Source organism: Vespula vulgaris, chromosome 1 (assembly GCF_905475345.1).
Source record: "Vespula vulgaris chromosome 1, iyVesVulg1.1, whole genome shotgun sequence".
Taxonomy (NCBI): Eukaryota; Metazoa; Arthropoda; class Insecta; order Hymenoptera; family Vespidae; genus Vespula; species Vespula vulgaris.
In genome coordinates this window covers 8,020,685-8,038,343 of record NC_066586.1, presented here as the reverse complement: position 1 = coordinate 8,038,343, position 17,659 = coordinate 8,020,685, and the positions used below count along the sequence as shown (strand labels likewise).

Here is a 17,659-nt window from a genome sequence, read left to right as displayed (position 1 = left end):
GTGACGAGTCCTCACTTCGTCCTCACTTTTTCAAGTTCATCGAACCGCCTTCATGCTTTAAAGAGCTAAAACTACGGAAGCGTAACAATAGGCATGCGACTCGTAGCGTACCGAGGAGGAAGGTCACGCGACTCCGTCTCTAATCCATTATCTTCCACGATTAAATATTTGATTTGGCTTTGTCCAGAAGATAAGAAAGAGAAGAAGTATCTAAGAATCAAAGAAAGCTGATCGAACGATGTATTAGATCTTTTCTAAGATGCTTTTCTAATCGAACGAATTAGAGTATACAGGATCGAATAAAATTATTAATGTAAAACGCGTGAATGATATAAAAAGTACTTGTGATTATTTAAAACGACGACTATAATGATAGTAAATTTTCAAAAGACATTTTTATAAGGTTCGTTTTTATTCAAAGGAAGAGAACAATAACGATACCATTTAATCGTTCAATTTGCTTCTCAAAGTAAATTATCTTTGTACCAAAGTAAATAGATTATTAACGAACATAATCAATCATTAGATGGATTTGATTACACCATCACGGATTAGAATTCGTTTTCGTTCCTATTCCCCTGAGCTCATTCGGAAGCGGAAGAAACTCGTTGTTACATCGATCGAACGATTTCACGGTTATCGAAGGCAATCGCTTTATCTGTAAAAGCATCGTAGGTACCAGTCTCTTCGGTTAACCATTTCGTTTTTGCATTCATCAAAGCGTGTATCAATCTTAGATTAGAGGGAACAGCTTAGTTGGTGTTGGTGATGCTATAGAAAGTATAGTAATAGTAGTGATAGTTTGCGATTCGTTTCCGCGTCTAACAACTCGAGTGTAACTAAAGTTCTAGAGGCGTATCAGCTGCGTAAGAAAATATGCTTTAGGCGTTAGAAGATAGAAGATGTATGGAACTAGTAATGGCCTCCTCATCCTCCTGATTATTGGCATACGATCTATATAAAATTGCAAACAGGTTTCCACGGAGAGAGATCTACCATCCAACAATTTTCTTTCTTTCGACGTTCCTCAACTAATCGCGTCTCTGTGCCGACAAAGTATAGAAGAACGAATTACCTTTTCTCATCTCCCTAGAATATTAAACGTTAAATTCTCGCAAAAACGGTCAAACGATCAAAGAGTCATTCGAGGAACGTAAACGCGTGCCGATGTAAACGAGCGACAATTCGCTACGCGATTGTTTACATCCGTGTATATTTACGTTCTTGTGAATGTGAGTAAGGTAAGATTGCTCGAAGGGAACAGTTTGTTACTTAGTTTGGTCTGAGATATTAAGGGCGTCGGATGCTCGAAGGATCATTCGATTAATATATTCTATTATAGGAAAAACGAAATGGGAATGTTTTCAGTAAATAAATATCGATTGATATAATTACTTATAACGATATAATATCTGTAATACGTATGTGTTCAATTTTTATTAACAAATATCATTAATTATTATCGATTAATATGTGTATTATCGTTACTATTATTTCGTACGGAAATGTGCAAGATATGTATCATTTAATACGTATTTATTTAAATGAAACATATTTCTTAAATCACACATATATATGTGTAAAATATATGTTTACGTATCTACATATACAAAACGTATACAAAGTCGAATACAACAAAATAAAACAAGTAAAGGGACGGTAATAATACGTTGATATTTTTTGTTGTTTTCTTTTAGGTTTTCGCGGTAAACATTGCGAGGAGAACATCGACGACTGTCCGGGAAATCTTTGTCAAAACGGTGCGACCTGTATCGACAGGGTAAACGAATATTCGTGTCTTTGTCCACCAACGTTCACCGGCACGCAATGCGAGTTAGACGTCGACGAATGTTCGACGCGACCTTCGGTGTGTCACAACGGTGCAACTTGCACGAATTCGCATGGCAGTTATTCTTGCATATGTGTCAATGGCTGGACTGGACCTGATTGCAGCGTCAATATCGATGATTGTGCTGGTGCAGCCTGTTTCAATGGTGCGACATGTATCGATCGTGTCGGAAGTTTTTATTGTCAGTGCACCTATGGAAAAACAGGTAAATATTCTTTATTTAAAACGATTTATTTGTACTTTCGTTTAGTTAGGATAACAATGATTAACAATATTTATTTATATCGCCATCATATATTACCGACATAGTTGTACCGATATTCGAGTATTTTTTTTTTTGTTAGCATTCTCATTTGCTAATGTATCTATCATAGATTTAAAACTATGACGATTTATTTTAATTTCAATTTTAATCAGGACGACAACGAAAGTGTCTTACATTTATTTATTAACATTTATGTTATTATTAATTATATACATACATCTTGTTATTAACATTTATTTATATTTATATCGTCGTCGATAACGTACAACGATATTAGGCATGTTATAAAAATATAAAAGTTGGTCACAGACTTGGCACGATAATCATATTACATACGTATATAATTAACACATATATAATCATATTATCGTTTTACGTAAATAGAAGATTTAAATTAATCTAAGCGATCTAGGAAAGTTTTGGAATTCATCGAAAGGAGTTACATTTCATTTATAGACGTCATAGTCGGAGTTAAACAAACGAGTTGGCCTTTTAGTTCGAGCAATCTGATTTATTCTTTAACAACTTACACGATTAGTTTTACACCGCTTACGGTAAAGACAAGAAGAGAGCAGACTAAAGAAAAGGCTCTCGCAAATGGTGTCAGCAGCAACGAGCAAGCATTACGCATCTCCGAAGCATTGGCAGGTGCATCAGCTGCACGTGTATGGAACACCATGGTTGATGATAATGATGATGATGATGATGATGATGATGATGATGATGATGATGATGATGATGATGATGCACCGCCTCCCTCGAGACGAAGAAAGAGACAAACAGAGGGAACAAATGCAGAAGGGGTCCTTCGGTATCTAAAGATTCCGGAGGCTAGAGTCGGCCTTATGGAGTCGTTATCGACCTTGACGACTGCAAACGAGTTCCCGTCCTTACTACTCGCCAAGTTTTCTTGATACTGACCGAAACGGCTTTTCGAATCGGTTTTCTACGGACATCGATGTCCAAATAAAGATATCTTTTTTCTTCGTCTGATTCGGAAGCCATCATCGAGACATTTTGATTATATTCTCTTTTATATACGTGCAATTGTTCTTTTTCTCTTTTTTTCATTTTGTCTCATACACGTACAGGAGATTTTCGTTCGGACGTTCTTCAAAATACGATTAAATGTTTTCAAACGTTAACTCGATTATATGATATCGATTGAAAATCGATAAGTAGGTGTATATGTGAATATCGTTTGAAGAAAAAAGAAAAAAAAAGGAAGAAAATCTGATGATAAACAAGTGGTTCTAGAGAAGGTAACGATTGGAATTCCAACGACTAATGAGTCGTAATTAGGCCGAGTTTTATCGCAGTTGAAGTTCGCAGACATTTTTCCAGTAGTAATTCACTGAATACGAATGCAACGATTTCGCGAAGTTTCATCGAGTTTCAAGTGGCTCTCTGGGATTTGATCGCGACTCTTCTGGGATCCTCGTTGTTACTGGCTGGTTACTGCTACTATACCTACTTCGTGCTTTCTCGTTCTATAACATAGATATTGTATATGTATATATACAACTATCTACGTATTCGCCAGTTGCGTTCCGTGCAAAGCGCATTTCAGGCCTTAATGATGTCCATCTTTGGCAGTTACCACCGTCTTTGGTGTCCTGTTCGAACGCCAACTGCCCTAGAAACGTGCCAAGTCTTACATTAGTTGGGTTCCCTTCTCTAAAGGTCTAGCCGTTTTTTATTATTATATTCTTCTATACACTATAGTAACAGCAGATATAGTTACATATATTCGTTCATTTATCTTTCCATTTTCTTCGTACAAGCTTGGCTCTTTATTATTATATTCCTTTATATACCATAGTAACAAATATAGTTAGATATATTCCTTTCCATTTTCTTTGTACAAGCTTAGTTTTTATTTTTATATTCCTCTATATACCATAGTAATAGATATAGTTATTATATTTTTTGTATATTTATAATTTATATACTTATAATTTTTTATTTTATATTTTTATGATATAGTAACATATATAGTTATTATATATTTATAATTTATATACTTATATTTTATATATATTTTTTTTGTACAAGCTTAGGAGAATTTTAAAAACGAAGGAAATAGGAAAAAGGGAAAAAGAAATTAATTCTGTTCTCATTCACAGGTCTTTTATGCCATCTCGACGATGCCTGCACATCGAATCCTTGTCACGAGGGAGCAAATTGCGACACTAGTCCGATCAATGGCTCCTTCACTTGTTCCTGTGCTACTGGTTATAAGGGTGTCGACTGTTCCGAAGATATCGACGAGTGCGAACAAGGTAAGAGAAAAAGATTTTTATCTCCTGTTATAAATCGTTTCGAATTTTCGTCATATAACGAGATATAACATTTGCACAAATCTATATTCAATATAATTCAAAATTGATTTATTTTTAACATCGTACAATTGTTAGTTTCTTACGAATAAGTCGACTAAATGTTAAAAAGAAAATGAAAGCTTCATGTTAAAGGATTGACATAAAGAATTCTCGATAATTATTATTTTTTTTGTTTTTTTTTGTTTTTCTTGTTAATTGCTAAATCCAATCGATTGCTATTACGATTTCGTGTTCGCATAACGATCACGATATAAGAATGAACCAAGTATATACCCTTTCCAAATCGTACTTTGTACTCTGTCAGACGGACGTTCTTACTTTCGACGGCTTTGAGATTTGTGTTTGATATATGAACGTTCAGTGCCGCTTACCAGAGATAATCAGTTTCTATTCCGGTCCGAAGGTAATGATGGATGTCTCTCTACGACGCGACGTGACTTACAAAGGATAGATATTAATGATTGGCGCGATTTAAGAAATCTCATTCGGTCCCTACTTCCGTACCGTGAAACGTCACGAAGACAGAATGCAATTGATCTCGTTAGTAAACGATTTCTAAGAGGGTGGGGAGAGGGCCTTCATTAACTGTCTACTTCTCTTGAAGAAGAACTTTCCTTCTTTAAAAGTGATTACGTAAGAGTTCTTTCGTTATTTCGACCTTTATTAATAGAGAGGTCGAGTAAACATTTTTTTTTTCTTTTTATTTTTTTTCAAATTTTAAAGAAGAACGCTATAGATTAAAATTTGTCGTACGCAGCGTCGTTTTGATATAAAATTAAATCTCTCGTATTAAACATCACGTATAAAGCATGTAATAATATGTAAAAAGTTTTTTATTAAACGTTTGATGTATTTGTAGAGAGATACAAACATGTGCATGTTATGAAACGTATCAGTTAAAATCGTTTTCGAAACTGGAAACAATCAACTAAAATCGTTTTATGTAAAAAGATTTATTTTCAAATAGAAAAATTTTCAAATTTGTAACGTTTGTCGAGAATCATCGATTAATTTGATATTCTTTCGTCAAAATCAAGGATCAATCGAGAGATCTTTATTATAAAAATTGTTTCGTTAAGTTGAAGATGTTTTTAATCGAATACCAATGCGATTACCAAGCAGTTTCTACCTAACATGAACCACGAGGTCGACGGCCCCGTTCATTGTTTCTCTTGACACGACACGCGTGTTCGTCCATATACACGTTCGTTTCAATTTGCGCGTGTTAACTTCATTTTGACCACGTGGGCGGAATACGATGATGTTTAATCTGAACAATCAAAGAGATTCAAAGAACCGAAGAGTCCTTCGCCTCGATTTCATACTTTTTCTTTTGATTAAAACATCGTTCCTTTATTATCGTTCCTTCATGTTCATCTTGAAACTTAATAATCGAGTAAAAGAAAAGGAAAAAATTCATTATAAACTTTCACTCGTTATTTTTCGTAAAATCACTTTTTCTTTTTTTCTTTTGATAAGAAATTTAATTCTTTCGAAAGAAGAAAAAGGAAGAAATTTTCGATGGTTCTAAAATCATCTAATTATCTCCAAACTTATTTTCAAAAACAATGCGATCAAAAGATAATTTAAAAAGAAATTTTAAAAAATGCCTTCTTATTATTATTTCTTTTTTTTTTTTCTTAAATTAAAAATTATTTTTTGACGAAAATAAAATGTAGTCTATTTAGGCGAGAAAAACGGAAAGGTAGAAAAAGAAAAAACTTATGAAAATTTGATAAACATGAGAGGAGTACTTTGCTAAATCGAGGAAGCTCGTTTCGGAGTAAGGGGGTGAGTCAAAGTATAGGGGAGCGAGAACAGTGTAGTAAATCGTTGGATTAATGTTCACGATCATGAGTGTACAGAGTGTAAGAGAGTGAGAGTGTGTAAGAGAGAGAGAAAGAGAGAGATAGAAAGAGAAGAGAAGGAGGCCCCCATGGACCGAGCAAATTGAAAATCCGCACGGGGCAGATTGGCGGGCAGGGATCGGTCGATTACGCTCGATTAATTTCCCTTCGGGCCGATCTCTTTTCATCGTCGTTTTGGTTCATCTTAGATTCTTTTTCTTTTTTATTCTCGTAACATTTACGAAATCATTGATGAGTCTGAATAAAAATGTTTTGAAGAATTATCATTAATAATAACGATATTACTTTATAACTATCCAGTGTCATATTAGATAATTGCCGAATTTGCGAATTCATTGTTGCTTTATTAATATTTATATATATATATATTATATTAGTTATATCATATATAAAATTAAGATTAAGATATCACAATTTATAGGGTAAAATAATAGAAAAGATCGAATTGAAAGAGGAAAAAATTAAACGTAGGTACATACCTCTTGACTCATGTGTATATATATGTGCGTTACTTATGAAAGTAATGGCTTCGTAATTAAGCATCGGACAGGCAGTAGTCGCGAGTTAATTAATAGTTCCAAGGAGAATCGGTACACCATGGGGGCCACACACCTCGATGCTATCCTGCATTCTATGGCGATCTTTACGTAAGGGATTTAAACGAGATCTCTCTCTTTCTTTCTATTTATCACACACATATACACACACACACTCTCTCTCTCTCTCTCTCTCTCTCTCTCTCTCTCTCTTTCTCTTTTCGAATACTCTATTTTTTGTATTAAACACGAATGTGTGTGTACGTATTTGTATGTACGTATGGTGTATAACTACGGTGACAGTCATCGAAGAAATTGCGTTTGCGTTCGAGAATGTTTCAGCAGCATCACGAAACGAACGTAACATCTGGTGATCTCAAAGAAAACCTTCGTGCCTCTCTATATATCGAAACCATTGAGAGAGAGTCCTTTTTTTTCTTTTTTTTACGTTCACTTATGAAAGAAGAAACGATCCAAGAGATCGGTGAAGTCTATATATATATATATGTGTGTGTGTGTATCTCTTTTACTCTTTGTTCCTTTATATTTTTCTCTTCTTTCCTTTCTCGATCACGCATACGAAAAGTTGTTTCTCGCAGCATCAAACAACAGTACTTACCTACATATACAATGTGTCGTGCTTCGAGAAGGAGGTTTGTAATTAGGTGGGCATCGCTCAAAGGGAATCCACCCCTTTCCTCTCTTCACTCCCGGATCTCTCTTCTATCTCTCTTTCTCTCTCATTTCTTTCTCTAACTTTAAAGATCTACCTTTCTCGTCGCCCACGGTATTTTCTTATGCTTCAGGGAAGTACCATTATATACACCTTGATAAGGACGCATCATGGAACAAATTATCCAAAGATTATGCTTCTAACGTCTCGACTAATGCGCCTTCCTTGACATTGATAAAAAGCTAAAAGGGTTGAGAAACTTACCCCTCGGGCTTGATCAACACGACGCGTTCTTCTCTTACCCCCATCTCATTTCTTTTCTTTTCCTTTCTTTCTTTTTTTTTTTCTTTATCTTCCTATCATTATCCATCTTCTTGGCTCTTCGAAACGTCGCTCTTATGCTATGATTTATCATTTCTATGTTTTAAGGCGAATCGTAAATCAACCGATTATCGATGTCCACCACGTATTGAATTATGCGAACGTATATAATTCTTTTTCTTTTTTTTGTTTTTTAATCGAACGTCTCCTGGAATTTATCCTTAAGGCTCTGAAGTTAATTTATATAGATATGAACGAAGTTCAACGAACTTTTATTTATTATTATTATTATTATTATTATTATTATTATTATTATTATTATTATTATCATTGTTAATATTATTATTAATATTCGTATAGATTAATTCATTGCTGATACTATTTAACAATGTATTTTGTTATTGAACAGAGCCTTTTAACCATTGGTTCTCTTGACTTCGTCGATCGATCATTTTCTTATCCTCTTTCTCTCTCTCTCTTTCTCTTTTCATACTCTTTGAATTCGATCTTTAAGTCGAGCTAACATCCCATTGCAAAACGGTGACGTTTAATACCATCAGCGATTAGTTTGGTCGACGCCCTTTCTTGTCTCATTTATCCTTGTCCTTAATTTTTCTCCTTAGTCTTCCGATACTACGAGTCATTAATTACTGTTTTCAATTTATATAACTACATAGATACACTTTATACAAAATTTTCAATAGTCTCGATAAAAACAAATTTACTTGGCAAAGTAAATAAGATAAAGAACATTTGATATCTTATAATATAATATCAACACGTTTACTCCGATCATTCGTTTTGTTGACACGATAACGAACGAAGGCTCGACAGAAGTTGCTAATTTTTCTTTTTATTTATCTTATTCTTTTCATCTATCTCATCAAGATATTGTTATCAATTTATTCGTATTTTTTTAATAATCCATTCCATTCGTATTAATAATTATTAATTACGTTCTCTTATTTTAGATTGTTGCTTCTCGAATCCTATCGTAATTAATGTACGAAGCTCTAGATTCTTTTCTTTTCTCTTAAAAAAAAATAAAATAAAATAAAATAAAAAGAAATAAAAAATAAAAAAAAAAGAAAAGAAAAGAAAAATATCCTTCCCCATCTTTCTTTCTTGACATACATATATAGACAAATGTTGAGTCGTAGTTCTCTTCTCTCTTCTGCCCTCTGTCCTTCGTCTTCCAACATTGCCTCTGGCACTGGAAGATTCTGGGCTCCGATAAAGCGACCGTGACTCCTTGCTGCTCTCGATCATCAACTAAGAATCCCTCAAGGATTAGTTTATTAATGGCCACTGGGCATAATTATTAGACGTTCGGTCTCGCTTTGGATTCATTTCTTTTTCGTTTTCTTTTTTCTTTTTTCGAGAACACTCGGCCCAGTGGGCATAGCGTTTTCGAGATCTCTAATTTTCTTCTTTTCTTTTTCTTTTTTTATTATTGTCATTATTACTGAAAGCAAAAAGCTCACCATGATACTATAATCAGCGACTGTTAATCAAAGTCATAGGTTCGATTACTAAAGTGCTCGATATCAAACGATCGATTCGTTAAATATACTTGGATAATAATTACATCGATTTTGTAGATAAAAGAAATATATTCCGTTAACATCCGTTAGTTCAACAGATAGAAACACGATAGATGTCTACTCTTCGAAAATAATAAAGATAAGATAAAGTGTTTATGTATTTTAAAACTTTATGACGGTTCTTTAGTAAATAGGACAAATTTTAGCCGGTTAACCTTAGTACAAGATTAGAGTAATCTAAACGCTTTCGTAGTAAGAGTGAAAAACGAATAATTTATTTATTCTCTTATCATGACAAATGTTACATTTTCGTGACAAGTTAATTCGTACATGGTTAACTAAAAATACAAATGTGTGCATGTGTGCATACATACGTGACTATATATGTACCAACACATACCAATAACGATAAGATATAATATCATAAAGCAAGGCTATGTCGTATACCCATAAAAGACGCGTAATGAAATCCTTTTTTCCTCGCAACCTCAGCCAAAGTTGATTTTCGATCTTCAGCATACTTTACCTGCCGACTAAACAAAGAACTATTGTTATTTGGCAAGCGAAATTCGGCAACGTTGCCGCCTCAACAGTGGTAAGCCGACACCGGAGAGAAGAAGGCAATGTCGACGAATACCTGACTGGGTGGCGACGTTACTCCATATAAGGGCCATAGGGCTTTAAGGTTTTACCTGCTTCCTTTTTTGAAAAACACCTTGTCCCCGATGGAAAGCACTCACGAAAAACGTCTAATCTTTTACTCCTCAGACACTCTTAAGTCGATTCCTTCCTTCTTTCGTATTAGTTAATAAAGCTCGTATGTCTCTTGGATTAATTTTAATCTGAAAGAATGAAAGTATCGGATGACTTTCTTTGTTATGCGTGTATCACCTTAAAACGAGTTAAAATGATTTTTGTCGTTCGTTTTCCTTTATTTATTTATTCGTTTTTCTTTTTTTTTTTTTAATACTTGCAAATTTATGACATTCGTTAATTTCTTGATTTCTTCTTTTAGAATTTGACTAGACCTAGAAATTTTTACGTACGTTGGTATACATATTTTCTTCTTCTTCTTTTTTCTTTTTTAACAACCCATCAAATTACTCGTTCGTTTTAATATTTCGTTTGAAAAAATATTTTATGAGAAATAGGATTACTTCGTTCGAACGAAAACCAATACATATATCTTTGTATACGTAGGCGCATAGTTTCGGTTCAGGTTTCCTATCGTGCACGTTTCAAAAAAGTTTTTCCAAAGACGGTTAGGTCAACCAAGTTAAAGTCGACCTTCCAACGAGGACGATTCGTTCATCTTTCAGGTCCAGGTAGCTCCATCGCAAACACGGCAAAGCAATGCGTTTCTTGTAGAGAGTCTTCGGGACGCGACCAAGTTGCAAGACTTTTCTTCCATCTCTCTCTCTCTCTCTCTCTTTTTCGTTCTTTCTTTCTCTCTTTCTCATTCTTACCTTCGTCGACAAACTCTCGAGAGATGCACTCGCACGTCAGCAACGGCAATTACGCGGGTCCGGAAAAACCATCAGCGAATTACCGGAGACTCGCGGCGGTACCTCTTTAAAAAGAAATCGATCCACTTCTCTCCATTTCTGACCTTTTACAAAATATCTCATTTATTTATTCGATCGACCATTCTCTTTATCTTTCTCTCTCTTTCTTTACCTTCCACTTTCGGATTCAAGCCATCGATACGGTGCCCTTCGAAGCGTAAAAACAAGAAAATACATTTATAGCATTATCAACCTTACACGATCTTTCCGAATAAATCCTTACTTTTTCCTCTTAACTTTATTCTCAACATTAATCACTTTATCCTCTTAAACGAGAGCATACCATCCATCCCTTTCTTTTTCAATTCTCCTATCGGTAAGTATCGGTAGGAGAGTTCAAGCTGTTGTTTTGTTCTCTTCCATACAAGACGAGGCCATCGACGAGACACGGTGGAAAGATTTTATAACGTAGTAGATTTTACTGGTTACTTCGAAATGTAGCTAAAAGAACGCAACGGAGAAACGTATGATAACTATACCTTTATATAACGATATGTATACGTGTGTATTTGTGCTATAAGGTAAAACCTTAGCAGAAGGTCCAACTCTCGTTATACTCCTTAAGAAGGAAGGAATCTTTGAAGTCTTGGACAGGTGGTAGAGCAAGGGACCGTAGTAATTACCCTATTGCAATTAGCACGAGCATGTAAGCGAGCGGAAAAAGAGGTTCCATTGGCGAAATGGAACTCTTTCTATCTCCTCTTTCTTTCTCTCTCTCTCTCCCTCCTTCTTTTTCTCTTTATTTCTTTCTCTCTTTCTCTCTCTCTCTCTCTCTCTCTCTCTCTCTCGTTCGAACGAGCTAGGTCTACTCGTTCGAAAAACTTCATCGAGTTGGCCAATTAAAGGGGAGAACCGTGCTATCGCGAGCCGTTCCACAGGAGCTGCGCACCTGCAGCTTTACACGGACCTTAAGAGACCTTACACGGACCTTACCGCGAGCCGCTCCTTTGCTATTAATTATTATGCGACTCGCGTCCATTCCTCCGCGACAGTTTTAATTAGCAATCTTTCGTTTCTCTCCACGAAGGAGAGGAGACATTCAGGACTCTCAGCGTTCCCTTTCTAGGACGATCATCAAACTCTTTCGTTTCTTCCTTTTTTTTCTTCCTTTTTATTATTCCTTCTTTTTCTTCCTCTTCTTCCACTTCTTCTTTTCCTTCGTTTATTCTTTCGTTCGTTCGTTCGTTCTTTCCTTTTCTTTCTTCCTTTCTTTCTTTCTTTCTTTCTTTCTTTGAAAGAGCACCTTCGATCTTTGCTATTCGTGGGAAAAAAACTTTCCCGAGAGACGTCGTTTAGCTGGACGATTCTCGACTTTCACTTTACTTCGACTCTCCGCTATAGATACAAACGCAGCGAACCTTATCGTATCATGGCCTCCGCACGCGAATTTTTTGGAGCCGGCCCAATTCCATCGAATGAAGGATTGAATGTGTTTTTCTCACGTTATATATTTGGAGAAAATTCTGTTTTCATGTAATTATGATCTTTCGAATAAGTTACTTTAGGAGAATATATAGACGTACAGGGTGATGAAAATCTAATAAAAGTTGTGGTTAATAGAACTCGGAGAAAATCATGGCTCTCTTTTGTACTCGAATTGTATTAGTTACATTTTTCTTTTTATTAATATTTTTTATTGTTTTTCATTGTTTACTATCGGTATGAAACTGTATTTGATTAATAAAAGATATCACTGGGGAATCGATTTTATTTAAAAATTATTTTGAAAGAGTATGTATATATGTGTAAATGTATGCAACGAAACATCAAATATATGAAAAATCAGATCAAAATTGACCGAAAATAAATTAGGAAAATATATAGTTTTCGAGTTTAAAATGTAACAATTATTAAAGCATCTGGTATACATTTTGAAGCGAAGAATTTGTTCGAAGAGAAAGGACGTTGAATAAATCGAAGATATTTTTTTTAAAATGTTGAAAACTTTTGAAAAGATTCGTATATACGTTTGACATAAATTTGTATTAATTTTTTTTTTTTCTTTTCTTCTTCAGGTTCTCCTTGCGAGCACGACGGAATTTGCGTGAATACGCCCGGCTCCTTTGCTTGTAACTGCACGCAAGGATTCACAGGACCGAGATGCGAGACGAACGTGAACGAGTGCGAGTCCCACCCTTGTCAAAATGACGGTTCCTGTTTGGACGATCCTGGAACGTTTCGTTGCGTCTGCATGCCCGGTAAGTTCCTTTTCTATACGACGAACACGTTCGACGATACTACTTTCTCTGCTGAACCCTCTCTTCTCTTCTGAATACTCGTAAATTTCGTTTTCCATGTATTTCCTCGCGAGGACAGAACGTCTTGCTATATTTCAATCCTCCACGGCATTTTATATGCCATGCAGTGTTCAATCTTAACGTACACGACAGTAATACGAAGTATTCAATGATAATAATTATCGTTGATTCGAAATGAATTTTTCATTTTTTTTTTGTTTAGATAAAATAAATTATTCTATCATTACTCGCTATTATTTCATTATACAATTATTACATACATTTTATGTATAGAAAATATTCGAATACATTATTGTACTTTCATTTTATTTTCGTTGTATTCCATTTCATTATATTTTCATTGTATTTTTATATTATATTTTCACGAGAAAATGCATCCTTGATTAATTAATTCCAGTAATAGTTTTCTTTTTTTTGGTTTTATATAAAAATACAAAAATGTTTCTTTAGAAGATGATGGAAAATGTATTTTCTTCTCTTTATTTTCTTTTTTATTTTTTTGAAAAAAAATAATTAGTTGGACGGACGCACGTTCGTACGTTGTCGCCGGTAAATTCTTCCGAGATGACAGCCTCACGGCTCGCGAATTATCTGATGATACGAAGAGAGAAAGGAAGAGAAACAGAGAGAGAGAGAGAGAGAGTGAGAGAGAGCTATAGCACCATACACTGCAGTTAAAGCGTTGCAAGGGAATACACAGGCTGCGGTAGACTCTCTCGATCTTTTAATCTCGCGAACCGAGCGTAAGTCAAGCTTAATTGTTTGACGCGTTCTCGGCGATCCCTTTATTTAAGGGCTCGACCGATCGATGATTCTTCTGTGCACTCTCTTTTCGAAATTCTCTTTCGAAGCGATATAATCGATATTACCGATCAACGACCGGTATCGTAACGCGTAAAACTTTCCATTATATCTCGAAACGAATTTTTGAAATTAATTTAATTACTTTCCCTTTCCCTTTCTCTTTCATCTCATTTCACTTTTTTTCTTCTTTTCTTTTCCTTTTATTTTCGTAAATGTTAATTGAACAACCGATTACAATATCATTTCACTCTTTCTCTCTCGATAAAGATTTTTAGAAAGAGAAACGAGCATCGATGTGCGTTCATTTGCATATCAAAACACGGGTTATTATTTAACCGGAACCACTTTATTCGGCCGTTCGAGCGTGACCGATTAATTCGCGTCCTCTTGTATCAAAATTTAATCTCGTTTCATATTACCGAGGGCTATCTTTCTTTCGAGCTCGAATCTTTTGTACAAACGAGCGAAAATCTCGTGATAACCAGATGGACGAGTCTATAGATTTAAAAACGCGAATGAAATATGTAAAAAGAAAAAGAAAGAAAGAAAGAAAGAAAAATTAGAAACCTTTTAGATTAACTCAATACGTCAAATTTCAACATCGTACCCTTTACATCTCCCCGTTAAATGAAATTATTAATCTCAACAATAATACGAAAAATAATATATCGAAAGAATCGATCAAACTTTTCTGCGGCTTAACTTTTGCTTTCTTTGTCATATCAACGTAAAGAAAACTTTCCATTCCTCTCTTTCGAGTGGAAGGAAGGGTTCCAAAAGAGACGTTCGACGATCCCTAAAGCGAGAGAGTAAAAAAGAAAACAAAAAGAAAAAAAGAGAGAAGAAAACAAAATGAAGAAAAAAAAGGAGAAGAAGAAGAAGAGAAAGGAGAAGGAGAAGGAGAAGGGGAAGAGGAAAGAGGAAAGAAAGACAGCAGGCGAAGAGCTCGGAGGTGCTCACGTGGGCCATCAGGGTGGCGGAAAAGGGGAAGGGCCGAGTAAAATATGATAGCAGGACTCGCGAAATATGAGACCGAGATGAGACGGGATCCGGTGGTGCTCTGGGCTTTCTCGTGGCCTCCCGTCTGGGTACAAAGGCTTATCTTGTCCCTCGACTCGTTCCATCGCCATTTTGGTACTCCACCTCCACCTTTGGCTCCATCTTCTTCTTCTTCTTCTTCTTCTTCTTCTTCTTCTTCTTCTTCTCCTTCGTCCGCTAACCTCTCTCTCTCTCTTTCTCTCTCTTTCTCTCTCTCTCTCTTCACCCTTTTTCGTTCTCTCTTTTCGTACCTTCGTCGGTCCATTCGCCTTTCTTGTTGGGACGTGCTGTCCCGTAAAAGGATCCGCTAAATAGCGCTAAGAGCTTCGAGGAAAGAGGATCTTTGGGCATTCAAGATTTTGCACGACGAACCTGCGAGAGAAGAGAGAAAGAGAGAGAGAGAGAAAATCTCTATGGAAGCCCTTTGTAATCCCTTATGGTTCTCCTTCTTCGTCTCGCCTTGCACTTTCGTAATGAGAAAGGATTTCCTCTCTTTCTCTCTCTCTCTCTCTCTTTCTTTCTTTCTTTCTTTCTCTTCTTTTCTCTCTCTTTCTTTTTCTCTTTCTTTTGCACGATCTAAAAACATACTTGCTCGACGAATCAGACCGTCTCTCTTTTGAATATACATACGAGCAAGTTCAGTTCAAAATGAATTCGTTTTTATTGACACGAGCTTGCTCGAAAAGTTCATAGGGATTTGATAATAAAAGTACCAAAGCAATCTCTATAATCAATTTTTGATTTGTTCTTAAATAAATATTATTTAGATTTTCTGAAATTTAACAAACATTGATATTATAATATATAAGTTAATGATGTAACTTAACAAACATTTGAATATGGATTGATGATTAATTTCGTCAGGAAAAAATGAAATAATACTTATGAATTAACTTGAATTTTTTTGTTTGTCGACTTCGTCAAAGATCTTAATTTAACTATTATTATATTACATACAATATTAATTTTTCATCATGAAGTGACAACTCTGATGATATAGTCTCTGAATTCACCTATTCATTCCGTGTCCATCCTCGTCATCGAGTCAATAATTACCGATTGGCATTCAAAGCGTTAGCGCGAGTTACTCGTTTGAAAATACAAACGATTCTTTGATATTAACTGCCTCTTTGTCATTTCCTGTTACCAGTTGATTATTTTTTTCGTATTTCTTTCCTCTTTATTTTTTACCGAACGTTTCTTGAAAGAAATTTTCGAGGAAGAATAATAACGAATAGACACGTTCCGTTGGAGATATCAAACTCGAACTTCGATAGGAATAAAGATGATAGGGAAAGATGACATCGCTTAGAGATTTAAAGAAAGAATACATACATACATGCATACACATATACATACATACATAGATACATATATGTATGTATATCTATGTGTAAGAGAAAGAAAGATAAAACGACTTCTTTATATACGACGAAACAATGTTATCCGCATCGCGATCTCGCGAGTTACACTTCCAGGTGTTCACACGGAACGCGAGTTCACGTTTCTCCGGTTCGCTAGTAGCAGTCGGAGAAGGAGGCCTGTCCTCGCGCGAGCAAGAACATATGTACGTAGGTACTTTTGCGAGCTCGATTCTCTTCGTAAAAACGCCTAGAGAGAAAAAGAGAGAAAGAGAGAGAAAAAGGAGTGTAATCGCAGAGCGTAACTTGGTCGACTTGTGGTTTGAGACGTATGTACGTGCGTATGTTACATACATATATATATATATATACATATGTATTATATATACGTATGTATATATATGTGTGTGTATGTATAGCTCTTTTCTCGTCTTTACTTCGTCCTTTTTTAGGGTCCAGCTCTTATGAAACGACACATTCAGGAGTCGTACTCTTCCGAGTCCGGATAAGAGATATCTCAATACTCTTTCTTTCTCTCTTGGCACAGTAGATCTTTTCGTATACATCTATACATACATGTTTGTATGTGTGTGTGTGTGTGTGTGTGTGTGTGTGTGTGTGTGTGTGTGTGTGTGTGTGTGTGTGTGTGTGTGTGTGTGCGTGTTTGTGTGAGGGAGTAAATCTCCGTACGTTCGCTCTTACGAAGAAGACCTTTATGCGAGTATCACCGACACAAGAAGCCGAATATACGTATGTATGGTTGATGCAGTTATGCGATCCAAAGAAGCGGTTCTGCTACTTCGAGAAAGAGAGAGAGAGAAAGAGAGAAGAGCATGATATATTATTGAAGATGTAGATTGCTCCTAGCACAATCCCAGCAGCCTTGCATTGTCCACGTCGGACAATGGCTGCCACGTTCTGTTATCTCTCAGCTCTTATTTGAGCTCTCTCTCTCTCTCTCTCTCTCTCTCTCTCTCTCTCTCTCTCTTTCTCTTTTTCTTCGTTCGTAGCATCTCTCTTTCTCTCGTTTTTTTACTTGTTCTCTTTGCGTCTCTTTGCACTCGTTTTCTTCTGGACGAGAGTATATTATGAACGTTAAACGCGCGATCTCCTGGGGATAATCGTTTGATACGTCGAGTCGATCGATCTTTTAATCGATCTGGCCGATAATGCGACTTAATCGACCAGTTCTTCGTACTTACGTGGTTCGACTTTTCTTTTTCATCGTCGATTTG

General features: G+C 35.6%; 1 protein-coding gene across 2 annotated transcripts in view; it reads left to right on the top strand.

Annotated features, from left to right (window-relative positions):
• LOC127071374 (neurogenic locus Notch protein) overlaps positions 1 to 17,659 on the top strand; it is a 188,356-nt gene that overhangs the window by 139,678 nt on the left and 31,019 nt on the right. For both annotated transcript variants that reach the window (XM_051010649.1, XM_051010716.1), the window contains 3 exons: positions 1,698 to 2,054; positions 4,241 to 4,396; positions 12,979 to 13,161. In XM_051010649.1, coding sequence (XP_050866606.1) covers positions 1,698 to 2,054; positions 4,241 to 4,396; positions 12,979 to 13,161 — 696 coding nt within the window. The remainder of the gene's footprint in view (positions 1 to 1,697; positions 2,055 to 4,240; positions 4,397 to 12,978; positions 13,162 to 17,659) is intronic.